The sequence below is a fragment of the Eschrichtius robustus genome, chromosome 6 (genome assembly GCF_028021215.1).
Source record: "Eschrichtius robustus isolate mEscRob2 chromosome 6, mEscRob2.pri, whole genome shotgun sequence".
In the NCBI taxonomy this organism is placed as follows: Eukaryota; Metazoa; Chordata; class Mammalia; order Artiodactyla; family Eschrichtiidae; genus Eschrichtius; species Eschrichtius robustus.
In genome coordinates, this window is record NC_090829.1 from 30766497 (window position 1) to 30780102 (window position 13606).

General features: G+C 37.2%; 1 protein-coding gene across 1 annotated transcript in view; it reads right to left on the minus strand.

Annotated features, from left to right (window-relative positions):
* The window catches only part of ANKUB1 (ankyrin repeat and ubiquitin domain containing 1), a 41254-nt gene extending 38616 nt beyond the window's left edge, over nucleotides 1-2638 (minus strand). Inside the window, exons 1-2 of the mRNA XM_068547359.1 lie at nucleotides 2549-2638; nucleotides 1086-1229 (exon numbers count right to left, since the gene is read on the minus strand). Of these exons, the coding sequence (XP_068403460.1) occupies nucleotides 1086-1229; nucleotides 2549-2638 (234 nt within the window). The remainder of the gene's footprint in view (nucleotides 1-1085; nucleotides 1230-2548) is intronic.
* Between the last annotated feature and the right edge of the window lie 10968 nt (nucleotides 2639-13606).

The window sequence follows — 13606 nt, forward strand, 5'->3', positions numbered from 1 at the left end:
CCAATAAAAAGTAAACTTTAAAAATGTATCTAAAAAAGCATAATAAAAAGATTTTAAAAAATAGATACATGAATAAATGCTTATAAGACATTAAAACATGTATAAAATATGGCCTTTTTATTTACATAAATGGGATCATACAATGTTTCTTTTTCTGTGACTTATCTTTACTACTTGATAATAAATATTTTAGAAAATTCCTTTAAAAAATAGACTTCCCACTTAGTCAATCAGTAAAATACATGAAAAGAAAAAGAGTTAGCTTTAGCTACCATAAACTTTTTTTAATGCTAACTATGAGAAAATAAGTGCCCCATTTAGCAGAGAATATGTACTTTACTAAGTTCCTTGAGGCTCGTGTTTTCATATGGGATAGAGAACTAGTACTGAATACTATTTCTGTCCTAGAGAGCAGCTCTTAATACTCTTTAGGCTACCTGTCTCTTTGAGAAATTGTCAAAAGTTAAGGATCCTTCACCCAGAAAGTCTCCAGGTACATAATTTTGCATATTTTGCAGTTTTAGGGTTTTGTTCTTAAAGCCAGCCATGGACCCCAAATTAAGCACCACTGATTAAGGACGGTATAAATGGAAAATGCTCTCTCTGTTATATGTACACGTAATTCATGAATGGCTGCGCTGTTGGATTTGAATGTAGGTACTGCCATTTTATTCTTATTGTTACTGAGAATTTCTTCCCTTTCCTCATTCCCCTAATCCATTGTAAGGCCGTGGAAGTGACCTAATCTTTCTCCCATATCAGTATTCCAGATCAGCCCCTTGGCCTTGATCCTATATTGGTTTATGGGTTGCTCTGTGATGACTGTTTTGGGGCAGGCAACAAGGGGGATAGAGGAGGGAAGGGAGAGAAAGAGTAAACAAAGGGAGCTCTATCCAGTCTCCATGCCTTATTTCCCCTTACAGCACAAATTGTGCCTAAGTCTAGTTATGCAAGTGGAAGAGAGGGGAAGGCAAGAAGAGAAAACCTCTTCCTACGTTGTGAAATACTTTGGTTGAATTATTCATAACTTTATCTGAAATGAGGTAGACATCTTGGACAAATGTTATTCTGATCATCCGTCATACCTTAAAAAAGCATTTGAGAGTTGAACAAAAAGATATTCCAACATCAGTAAGACTCCAGCTGTCCTTTAGGGCTGCTCCAGCGTACATCAGCTCCAGATACCTCCTGCCTTGTTCATCTTCAGAGAGAGGAATGTGGAAATAATCCTTAAAAATCAATAGCATATTATGAAAACAGCATATCTCTACATTACTAGACCAGCAATGTAATCTCTTATCTTTTACATTTTCCACTGAGTATTATAAAATTGGGACAGAAGGAGGAAGTATTAGACAGGGGTTCTTAATCTGAAGTCTTTAGACACCCCCAAAAGTTGATGGTTAGAACTTAGGTGGCAAAAAACTACATTTGTTTTTTATTAACTCCAAATAAAATTGGGATTTTTCTTATGTATATAGACAACAAGCTAAAGTAGCAGTAATTGACTGTTCCTGTGACTTTGTCACCAATAGAAATCACGGATATTTTCATATCCCATTATTGTTGTTGCAGATATCTCAAAATATTATTTATACTGATCTCCTTTGAAATTGTAATAGTTATGAGATACACTGCAAACACTTGTTAATGTGTTAATAAGGAAACCCACGTCACAACATCACAATATGTTTTTTAATTTTTTAAAATTGTATTTCAGTATAACTGGTTTCCTTTTTGGGGGTATGTATTTTATTTTATGCATTTAAAGACATTCTGAGGAGTCCATAGGCTTCACCAGACTGCCAAAGGGATCCATGATACATAAAGATTAAGAGCTTCTGTGTTAGAAGATATAGATTTTAGGGATCATAGTAATTTACTATATATCATGTAACTATGATTCAGTAAATGCTCCTTAGTAATTGGGAATACATCATCTCCAAGTTAAATACCATTTGATGGTCAGTTCCTAAATATTTGTCTTAATTTTCCATTTCATAGTGAGTATTTATAAGAAATTTGTAAGAAAAGTACTGCACCCAAATTATTTTTTATTCTGGCTCTGTGATCCCAGGTTAAATGGTCAATCTATCTGAGCTTCAGTTTTCCCTGGATGCAAAATGAGGCTATAGCCCAGAAGTCCTCTCCACCTCCAAAATCCTTTGGTTCTTTATAGTTGCTTGCTTACCACACAGGCCATCTATCTGACAACTGGTATGCTCCACTTTACCTGGCCTAGAGTTAATGCCTTGTTTTTCTCCTTTTATGAAGAACTTCAGTAATACTATCTGGCCAATACACAATCTACAAATATCATAAAGATAAGCTAAACTTTTTTTCCCCTGAGAATTTTCCTGTCTAACACCTCCAGAGTTAATATCTTCTAACAAACAATTATGTAAGCAAACAATGATATTTCAAATAGTTTTAGTTCCCTGTTTGCTGAAAATGCACCCAATAGTATCTCTACCCCACGTACAGTTTAAACTTCACTGCATAGTTAAATTTAATGCACATCTTAGTGGCTCAGTGACAAAGTATGTACCTTTATCATCAGCTTGACAGCCTCCACAGTTTCATCTGCTGAAACATCAAATGGTTCAAAAGATCCCTCAAAAGCTATGAAAATCCTCATTTTGTCAAAAAAAGAAAGAAGCTGTTTTCAAAGATCCTATTGGATAGCTGGGAGAATCCCAGTTCACAGTTAAGGACAAAAATGATGGCCAGAGGCAGCTGTCACTGTCTAGCCTCAAAGGCGAGTTGAGAGAACATGGAGAGAGAAGTCCCGCAGTACCACAGTATCCAGTGAAACTGACAGCAGCTACATTGGAGGAAATGTTTCTCTGCCAGTGGCATTAGTCAACAGCCACCTGTTCCTCTATTACGGAAACCAGAAAACTTGACAATGGTTGAGGCAAGTGTGAACAAGCATCAAGCATGTAATACAAAAATGCCACACATAAATTATACTTTGTAATGTGACCACCATCCACAGATACTTGAATCCATATTCATCCAAGTACAGCTGATGGAAGGACCCTTAGAACTAGATATTTGAATTGGGATGCACTGGCACAGAGTGAAGCAAAACTGAGTTGATTTTATTGAAGGTAATCATCCTGGAAGTTCTCTGTAAATAACTCTGAGCTGAAGCATTCTGGTTTCCATAGCAACTTTGTGTACTTGTTCCCTGGCGGTATTTCTAATCCTGCCACGGGGTACAGAACAATATCCACTTGCACTAGGGAGATTAATGTGTAGGCAAATGACTCTGTGGTTTTCCCTTTCCATCTCTGCATAATGGAATCTACCCAATAACAACACAATATAGTTGGTATTTCTTTTAGTCCTTGCCCTTATGTTATTTAGAACAATTTACCATTGTTATTTCCTTCAACTTCCCTTAGTGTTGGTGGAAAATATTTCAAACCACCCTCAAAAAATGAGCAAAGATATTAATCACCATTATGCAAGCTTATATTTTACTGGAACTTAATTCTAAGACTCTCCTCTGAAATCCCCAGTATTATTAATTCTAAGACTCTCCTCTGAAATCCCCAGTATTATACACTTGTTCTAATGCTATTATGTCTGATCATTTTAAAAAATTAATTTATTTTATTTTATTTATTTTTGGCTGCATTGGGTGTTCGTTGCTGTGTGCAGGCTTTCTCTAATTGTGGCGAGCAGGGGCTACTCTTCGTTGTGGTGCGCGGGTTTCTCACTGCGGTGGCTTCTCTTGTTGCAGAGCACGGGCTCTAGGCACGCGGGCTTCAGTAGTTGTGGCATGTGGGCTTCAGTAGTTGTGGATCGCGGGCTCCAGAGCGCAGGCTCAGTAGTTGTGGTGCATGGGCTTAGTTGCTCTGCAGCATGTGGGATCTTCCTGGACCAGGGCTTGAACCCACATCCGGGAAGATTGGCAGGCGGATTCTTAACCACTGCACCACTAAGGAAGCCCTGATCATTTTTTAGTGTTTGTAAATCTTGTCTTCTTCCTGAAGACAGACCTAGAACAGAATCCCTATCTTTCATTTCTTTTTATTCTTAACAGCACTTAGCATAATGTGAGTCACATGATAGGTGCTTATTATACTGGTTAACTGATTCTATTCATTCACAGTCTGAGTTCCAACTATAAGAAATTTGAGAAAATGGAAAACATAAAAAAGGCAAAGGATTTCATTGCAAAGCTAATACTTTTGGCCTCATGTTTTTCAAGTGTTGCAACACAATGATATCTTCTTATGCTGTCAGCATTTTGATAGAAAGAGTATTAACATAGGACATAGTTAGTGCTGTTTTGGTGTCTTGCTCACCCTACCTCACCCCCTCCAGCTGCCTTTACTGTTTACTGCTAAAGGCTTATAGCTACACCCCCTTTTCCAAAGAATTGCCCTCAGCTGATGGGAGCTGCCTTGCCAGGAAAGCTATGCACCCCTCCTCAATAATTGACTGCAAAGGGGCTACAAAATGCCCACTCTCTTATATTTAGGGGTGAAAATTCTGCAGAGGATCTCTGTAGAGCAGGCCATAGCTGGACTTTACCTGAGACTACATCCTTCTTCAGCTCTTTCTTTTTCCGAATCCTGCTTAACTCTCTTCCTTACTAAGTTTTTCTTGAGTTCTCCCTCAGTAATTGGCATACATCCCAATCCCTGTCTCAGGCTCTGCTTTTAGAGAAACCAACCTAGGGCAGAGGATCTTAAAGAAGCTCATAGGCATTAAGAAATCACAACCAAGTGCTTTATAGCTTCCTGAGCTGCATGTTTTCTTATACATGTATATTTTTATACTCTGCATTAGACTTGCCTTTTGGAATAAATGCCCGTCTCTTGTAGGCATGGCTGGCCCCTGGTCTGGTTGGTTGCCAGGTCCTGACTTGTATGGAGCTGCTGGCTACTGGTTGGTGGGCTGGGTCCTGAGGTGGCCGGCTGCAGAGCCCCAGGGGGGTCCCAGGGCTAGTGCTATCCCACTGGTGGGTGGAACCTGGTTCTGGAGTAACTGGTTGCGGGGCCAGGGTTCCTGGATCTAGTGTCGGCATGCTGGTGGGTGGGGTCAGTTCCTGAAATGGTTGCCTGTGGGTTCTGGGGTGTCCTAAAGCTGGTCTGGCTCACTGGTGAGTGGGGCTAGATCCCAGGGCAGCTGGTTGAGGGGTCCAAGCTGTCTTGGAGCTGGTGTTAACCTGCTGGTGGACAGACCTGAGGCCCAGGGGTTTCTGGGGCTAATGCCCACTGTTGTGTGATGCTGGTCCTGGGGCTGATGCTGGCCCTCTGGTAGGCGGAGCCAAGTCCTGTGGTCTCTGGCTGTAGGGACCTTGGGGTCCCGGGGTTAATGCCAGTGCACTTGTGTGTGGGTTTGGGTCCTGAGCCCTCTGATGGACAGGGTGTGTCCCAGGGTGGCTGGGTGCTCAAGGGTTCCTTAAGGCAGCCTGCCTACTGGTGGGTGGGGCTGTGTTCCCGCTAGGCTAGCTGCGTGGCCCGAGGCGTCCCAGTACTGGCGCTCACAGGCTGGTGCGTGGGGCTGGGTCTCAGTTTTGGTAAGCTAGAGGGAGGATTCCAAAATGACACTTGCCAGCACCGGTGTCCTCCTGGCCTAACGGAGCGCCCCAGAATGGCTGCCACCAGGGGGCGCTCCAGTTGCCTGCTGCCTCTCTGGGAGACTCTACAGGATCAGCAGGTGGGTCTGACCCCACCTCCTTTCAAATTACTGCTTCTGCTCTGGGTCTTGGACTGTGTGAGATTCTGTGTGTGCCCTTTAAGAGTGGAGTCTCTATTTCCCACAGCCCTCTGGCTCTCCTGAAAGTAAGCCCCACTGGCCTTCAATGCCAAACATTTTGGGGGCTTGTCTTCTCAGTGCAGGATCCCCGGGCTGGGGAACCTGACGTGGGACTCGAACCCCTTGCTCCGTGGGGAAAACCTCTGCAATTGTAATAATCTTCCCATTTGTCGGTCGCCCACCCAGGGGTATGGGTCTTGACTATATCGCATCTCTAGCCTTCCTACCCATCTCCTTGTGGTTCCTTCTTCGTATCTTTAGTTGTAGAAGATCTTTTCTGCTAGATTCTGGTCTTCCTCATCAATAGTTGCTCTGTAAATAGTTCTAGTTTTGGTGTGCCCATGAGAGGAGGTGAGCTCAGGGTCTTCCTACTCTACCATCTTGGCCATCTAGCCAAAACGTTCTGACATGAGAATTAAAAGTTGAAAAGGGTAAGTAAAATTATCCCTATCATAGGAGACATAATTGTAAACCAATAAATCATGGCAATCAAATTTTTAAGACTACTACAAATAATGAAATAATTCAACTAGGTGGCTGTATTTATAATTAATACACAGAAATTAATAGTTTTCTAGAAACAAATGACATATAGAATATAATGGAAGAGAATACTCCATTTATAAAAGAGAAAAAAGATAATATGTTAGGAGTAAACTTAGCAGGAAACGTAAGAAATGTATAAAATAAATGTAAAAACATAACCAAAAAACATAAAAGACTTGAACAAGTGGACTGGCAAACCGTAACTTTGGAAGGAAGGTTCAAAACGATTAAGTCATCAATTCTTCTTAAGTCAATATAAAAGTAACTTCCTAAGTTAGTATATAAATTTAATGTATAAATTTAAAAATCCCAACAGGATCTTTTTCCAGCTTTATTGAGATATAATTGACATATACACTGTGTAAGTTTAAGGTGTACAATGTGATGATATATGTATACATTGTGAGATGGTTACCACAATAAGATTAGTTAACACATCCATCACCTCACACAGTTACCTTTTTTTTTGGAAGTGAGAACATTTAAGATCTACTTTTAGCAACTTTCAATTATACAATACAGAATTGTTAACCAACAGGATTTTTCCAAACTAGGCAAGATGTTCTAAAATTAATGTAGAAAAATAAGCAAGTATAGCTAGAAAAGCTCTGGAAGAGAAGAGTTGTGAAAAGCACTCACCTACAAGATGTTAAAATATATCATAATGCTACAATAAAATTAAAACAGTGTGATCCTGGCATATGAAGAGTCAGAAAAATCAATGGAAAAATAGAAAGCATAAAAATGGACTCACAAGAATTTAGTATATGATAAAAGTGGCATCTTGCAAATTAAGAGGTACAAACTTCCAGTTTGAGTCACAAGAATGAAATGTACAGCCTGGGAAATATAGTCAGTAATAGTGTAATATCTTTGTATGGTGACAGATGGCAACTAGACTCATCATGGTGATCATTTTGAAACGTATAGAAATGTTGAATCACTATGTTGTGCACCAGGAACTAATATAGTGGTTGTAGGTCAGTTAATTATACTTCAGAAAATGAATAACAAACTCATAGAAAAAGAGATCAGATTTTTTTTAATTGAAGTACAGTTGATTTACAATGTTGTGTTAGATTCAGGTGTACAGCAAAGTGATTCAGTTCTATATATATATGTGTGTGTGTGTATATATATACATATATATGTATATATATACACATATATATATTCTTTTACAGATTCTTTTCCCTTATAGGGTATTACTAAATATTGAGTATAGTTCCCTGTACTATACAACAGATCCTTGTTGGTTATCTATTATATATACAGTAGTGTGTGTATGTTAATCCCAAACTCCTAATTTATCCCTCCCCCCCTGCTTTTCCCCTTTGGTAACCATAAGTTTGTTTTCTATGTCTGTGGGTCCATTTCTGTTTTGTATATAAGCTCATTTGTATCATTTTTTTTTTTAGATCCCACATATAAGTGTTATATGATATTTGTCTTTGTCTGGCTTAATTCACTTAGTATGATAATCTCCATGTTGCTACATATAGCATTATTTCATTCTTTTTTATGGCTGAGTAATATTCCATTGTATATATATGTGTGTGTGTATATACATATATATATATATATATATATATACACACACACATACCATATCTTCTTTATCCATTCATCTGTCAGTGGACATTTAGGTTGCTTCCATGTCTTGGCTATTGCAAATAGTGCTGCAATGAACATTGGGGTGTATGTATCTTTTTTGAATTATGGTTTTCTCCAGATATATGCCCAGGAGTGGGATTGCAGGATCATATGGTAGTTCTATTTTTAGTGTTTTAAGGAACCTCCATACTGCTGTCCATAGTGGTTGTACCAATTTACATTCCCACCAACAGTGTAAAAGGGTTCCTTTTTAAAAAGAGATCAGATTTGTGGTTACCATAGGGTGGGGGAATTGGATGAAGATGGTCAAAAGTTTCAAACTTCCAGTTATAAGATAAATAAGTACTAGAGATGAAATGTACAACATGATTAATATAATGAACACTGCTGTATATTATATATGAAAGTTGTTAAGAGAGGAAATCCTAAGAGTGCTCATCACAAGGAAAAAATATTTTTTTCTTTATTTTGTATCTATATGAGATGATGGATGTTCACTGAACTTATTGTGGTGATCATTTCATGATGTATGTAAGTCAAATCATTATGCTGTACACCTTAAACTTACACAGTGCTGTATGTCAGTTATATCTCAATAAAACTGGAAGGAAAAAAAGAATATTAAAAAAAGTAGCATATTGTATCAGTTGTGATGGTGTGGGGAAATAAGATAGTGTTGAATTACCCAGTAGTTACCTGAAAAAAAAAAAGTGGAGCTCTACTTTTTACCTAGCATCATGAGAAATTGAAAATGCATCAAAGATTTAAATGTGAAAAATAGAACTATGAAAAGTTAGTTTTATAATAAGGCAAAAAGTAAGGTGCAAAACAGAGTATGTAATACACTACTATTTGAGGAAAAAAGGGGGAAATCATATCTATAGATACGATATATGATATAGTTTGCATATACCTCAAAATCTCTGGAAATACACTCAGGAAACTAGAAAGCACCCTGGTGCCTATGGAGAGGAGACTTGAACAGCCAGGCATCAAGGATGAGAACAGTACTTTTCACTGTATTATCGTTTTTTAAAATAGATTTAATTTAGAGAACTTTTAGGTTCACAGCAAAATTGAGCAGAAAGTAGAGTTCTCATGTACCCACATATCTACTGCCACCACACAGGACAGCCTTACCCACCATCAAAATCCTGAACTGAGAAGTACGTTTGTTACAATTAATGAGCCTACACTGATACATCATTATCACCCAAAGTCCATAGTTTACATGAGGGTGCACACTTGGTGTTGTACATTGTATGGGTTTTGACAAATGTGTAATGACATGTATCCAACATTATATTATGATATGGAATAGTTTCAGTGCCCTAAAAATCCTTTCTACTCTGTCTATTCATCCTTTCCTGTCCCAACCCCTGGCAACAACTGATCTTTTCACTGCCTCCATAATTTTGCCTTTTCCAGAATGTCATATAGTTGGAATCATATAGTATGTAGCCTTTTCAGATAAGCTCTCATTTAGTAATATGCATTTAGGTTCCCCCGTGTCTTTGCATGGCTTGATAGCTTATTTCTTCTTAGTGGGGAATAATATTCCATCATCTGGATGTACTACAGTTTGTTTACCCATTCACCTACTGAAGGACATTTTGGTTGCTTCCAAGTTTTGGCACTTATGAATAACGCTGCTATAAACATCCATGTGCAGGTTTTTGTGTGGATATTAGTTTTCAGTTCATTCGGGTAAATACTAAGGATTGTGATTGCTGGATGGTGTGGTAAGAATATGTTTAGTTTTGTAAGAAACTGCCAGCTGTCCTCTAGAGTGGCTGTACCATTTTGCATTTCTGCCAGCAATGATTTTGCTCCACATCCTAACCAGCATTTGGTGTTGTCAATGCTTGTATTATCTTTTAATTCTTTTAAAATTTTGAACCATGTGGATGCATTAACCAGTCAAAAAATTAAATTAGAAATAAAATCCAAAAATAAAAAGCCCAACTCAGTCCTTTCAAGAAGCCTTCTTTATCTCCCCCCAAAAGTTGACATCTGTTCTTCCACTGCATCATATATTCTTTACCTGTAGAACCTTTTATACTGCATTCCACTTATTATGTCAGTGTCAGCCTTCCCCATTTGACTAGGAGCTTTCTGATGGAGGGACAGTGTCTTAATCATCTTTGAATACCCAGTGGCATAGCTCAGTGCCTTGCAGTGATTGAATAAACAACATAGGTTATTGTAGATTGATATCATTAAAAATTGCCTTGTAACAGTGAAATGATAAGCAGCCTTGAAAACTCTCTTAGGAATGTAGGGAAAGCTTGAAATGATAAGAATTAGACTTAAAAATACTCAGTTGAAATCTAGGAACAGCTTGCTTTAGCATCTAGAGGCCCTTTTTGTTTTTCGCTTTTTCATTTTCTAGGAATTTTAAATTAATTTAGTTAGCCTACTGGGTACCTCATACATGCAATGGGATATGCTAGGTCTTTGGAAGATTTGATGATGAATGTGACCTTAAGGGATTTGCCATGAGTAAGGAAGATGGTAGTTGTCCAAAATACCTGGGCCAGAAACTGTACTATAAGATGAAGTGTGAAAAGCAGCACAAACAAAATAAATGATATGAAAGTGAAAAGACATTTGATCTGAAATGAAGATATACTGTTTATTAATTTTATTCATTCAGTACATATACACTGAAGCCCTACCATGTGCCAGGCACTGTTCTGTGCTGGACCATTGCAGTGAACAAGACATGAAGCTTTCAGTCTAGTGTGAATGTGTGCATGTGTTGAGGGTGGAGCAACAAATAAATAAGCTTGTTTAAAGAGAATGATCAGATAGTAGGGATAGCATGTAAAAATAAATAAGACAAAATAAATGTAGAGGAATAGGAAAGGGATTGCTTGCTAGTAATAATGGTAGGAAAGAATTAGGTTATATGCAGGGAAAACAAGTAAATAGAAAGATGACACATACCAAGGGAGAAAGAGAACAGTAATGTTACAAGATGAGGACTAGGGTACAAAAGAAACAACTATGTCACAATCAGTGACGAATATATTTTAGTCCTCTGATCTCTCATATATTTCAAAGATGAAATTAGTGATTTCATTCTTATTTCTGTACTTAAAGTTATGGTAGTCTCCCTATTACAGTTTAACCCTTTAGTTTCCTTTTAAAGCTCTGAAATAATTACATATTTGAATTGACTTTAAAATATATTTTGATTTAGGATATATTGATACATGTCATACATGTTATACGATATATACAAAATAACAAGAAATAGAATTTAACGTCACATGGTAAATAGTACTGTAAAGGAATGCCGAGTGATTGGTGGCCCTTTACAATAATTTTTACCTTAGGAGTATCTGCTTTGGGTTGAAAATGCTCAATGCTGATGTGTTGAGAAAAATTTACAGCATCTTTTTTTAATATACAATTATGCTTTTATGATTGTTACTTTTAAAATTTGCCACTGAGTTCCAATCTTTTCATCTAAGAAAGCATAAATGTGTATTTGAATCACCTGATAATCCTCTTAATATATGGATTCTCACTGAGTAGTTCTAAAGTGGGCCTGAGATTTTCAGTTCTAACAGACTCCCTGGACTATACTTTAAATGGCAAGGAACTAGAAATTATATGGAGATTTTTAAAAAAGTAATTATAAAGAAAAACATATTTTGATTCAGCGGCCTCCCAATTAAATACAAAGAAAATCAAAAGAAAATTATTATTTAAAATTTCATTAAAAATAGTCTTACAAAACAGTGATTTCAATCTTGCATTCCTTAATTTTCTTGAATATGATAAAAGATATAAATAAAACAATCTATTTTGATATGACTGATACCAATAAGCATTTTTCATTTGTAAATTAATAAAAGTAAAATGAGCTACCTTCAATTTAAAATTCATGAGTTTTTAAAGTCATGTTTATTAAAAAATAATTTTTTTATCAAAAAAAGATGCAAGCTTATTTTGACCACAAAGCTTGTTTCACATTTCTCAACCCCTGAAAAGTTTAAGAACTAGTAGTCTTTGTTTTGACTATGAATAGGTATGATAATTTACTGTACTGCTACCACTTTTGAGTAGCTCTTGTTAACTGGAAAAGGCTTTCATAGAAAGCATTTGTCTGCAGTGCCAGGTTGGACCTTATGTTGCAATAGGCCAGCCTTTTGAGAATAAAAACAAGTTTGAAAAAAGGAAGTAGAGTTCTTAATTCTCAATATTCTTTCTGTCCTTATATTATTCCTGATTCTTTTAAAGTACAGTTTTAGTTTTTTTAAGAAAGTAATTTATTACTATTTTTATTTTAACTGGAAAAACCATTATGCAGGTTTGGGCAATCCTGAAACACCTAGAGATATTTAGTTAAATATAATACATCTTCATAAGTGCAGAACTTGCAAAACAGTAAGGGATATCCTCTTGGGTCAAACAAAGAGGAAACTAAAAATCAGATCTTACAGTTTCCCATATTTGCTATTTAGCAAAGAAAAATAGGAACAGAATCAAAGACTAAACAAGATGGACTTAACTCTAAAAGGAATGGACGATTTAGAAGTTTGGTCTGGTGATCAGCAGCATTGGTATCACCTGGGCACTTGCTGGAACTATAGAATCTCAGGCTCCATCGCAGCCTACTGAATCAGAATCTACGTTCCAACAAATGCCCAGGTGTTCCTATGTATAATAGTTTAAGAAGCACTGGTCTACATGATGTCATAGTTGAGGGATACTAGGAAGACTTCTCTTGACCACCAAGTTTTTCACTCATTCATTTCAGTATCTAAAATTTCATTTTCATTTAAGGTTTTGTAGTTTTGAAAGCTACTCTATAAAACATGTATCTTTTACATGGCTAATACTCCTGTATTCATTTACTTAAAAGTTTTCTAAATGACAGTTAGCTGGAAGCAGAGCTTTGGAGATCTAAGACAGGTAAATTTTAGGTGTTGGAGAGCGAAGGGTAGGCTCAGATAAAGGGTACAATTCAGGCAGGACAACCAGGCATAGAGAGAATGTGGTGAAATCTAGGAACAAGAGGTTGCATTACTTGCCCCAGATAATACAGGAGAGAGTCATTTGGCTCCAACTTGAGCCCTCTCTTTCGTTATACTGGCTACTCATTGTTTGTCATCTCAGTTCAAAGCTCAGGCTCTGGATATGGATGGACTTGCATTCAAATCCCAATTCCAGAGCCCAAGAGGTCTATTTCATTTCCCACCAGCTGCGTGAGTTTGGATGAGTTATTTAATTTCTTGGAACCATAGTTTCCTGATCTGTGAAAATAAACACAATAGTAGGACCTAAGGTTGTCATGAAGATTAATAAAATAATGTATAAAAGAGCTTAGTACAGTGTTGTTGCTGCTACTGCAATTGATATTATTAGTAGTGAGGAGAGCAGGGGGACCAAGGAAAAGTCTGGGAATATTTTGAGAGCACTGGTCTCCTGGGGATAGAGAGTCTGATATGGGAAATAACAATGTTGAAAGGAAAGATTGGAAAGGGTTGAGAGTAAAGTGTGCCTAATTAAACATTTTACTTAGCACTGAATATAAAGAGATCAATGATAAAAAGTAAAATTATGAAGTAGCAGAGAGGTAAGACAGAGAAGGAAGACTGTAAGTAAAAATGGAAAAGTCTAAAAATAGCAATCAATTCTAGCAATTCTCATACAA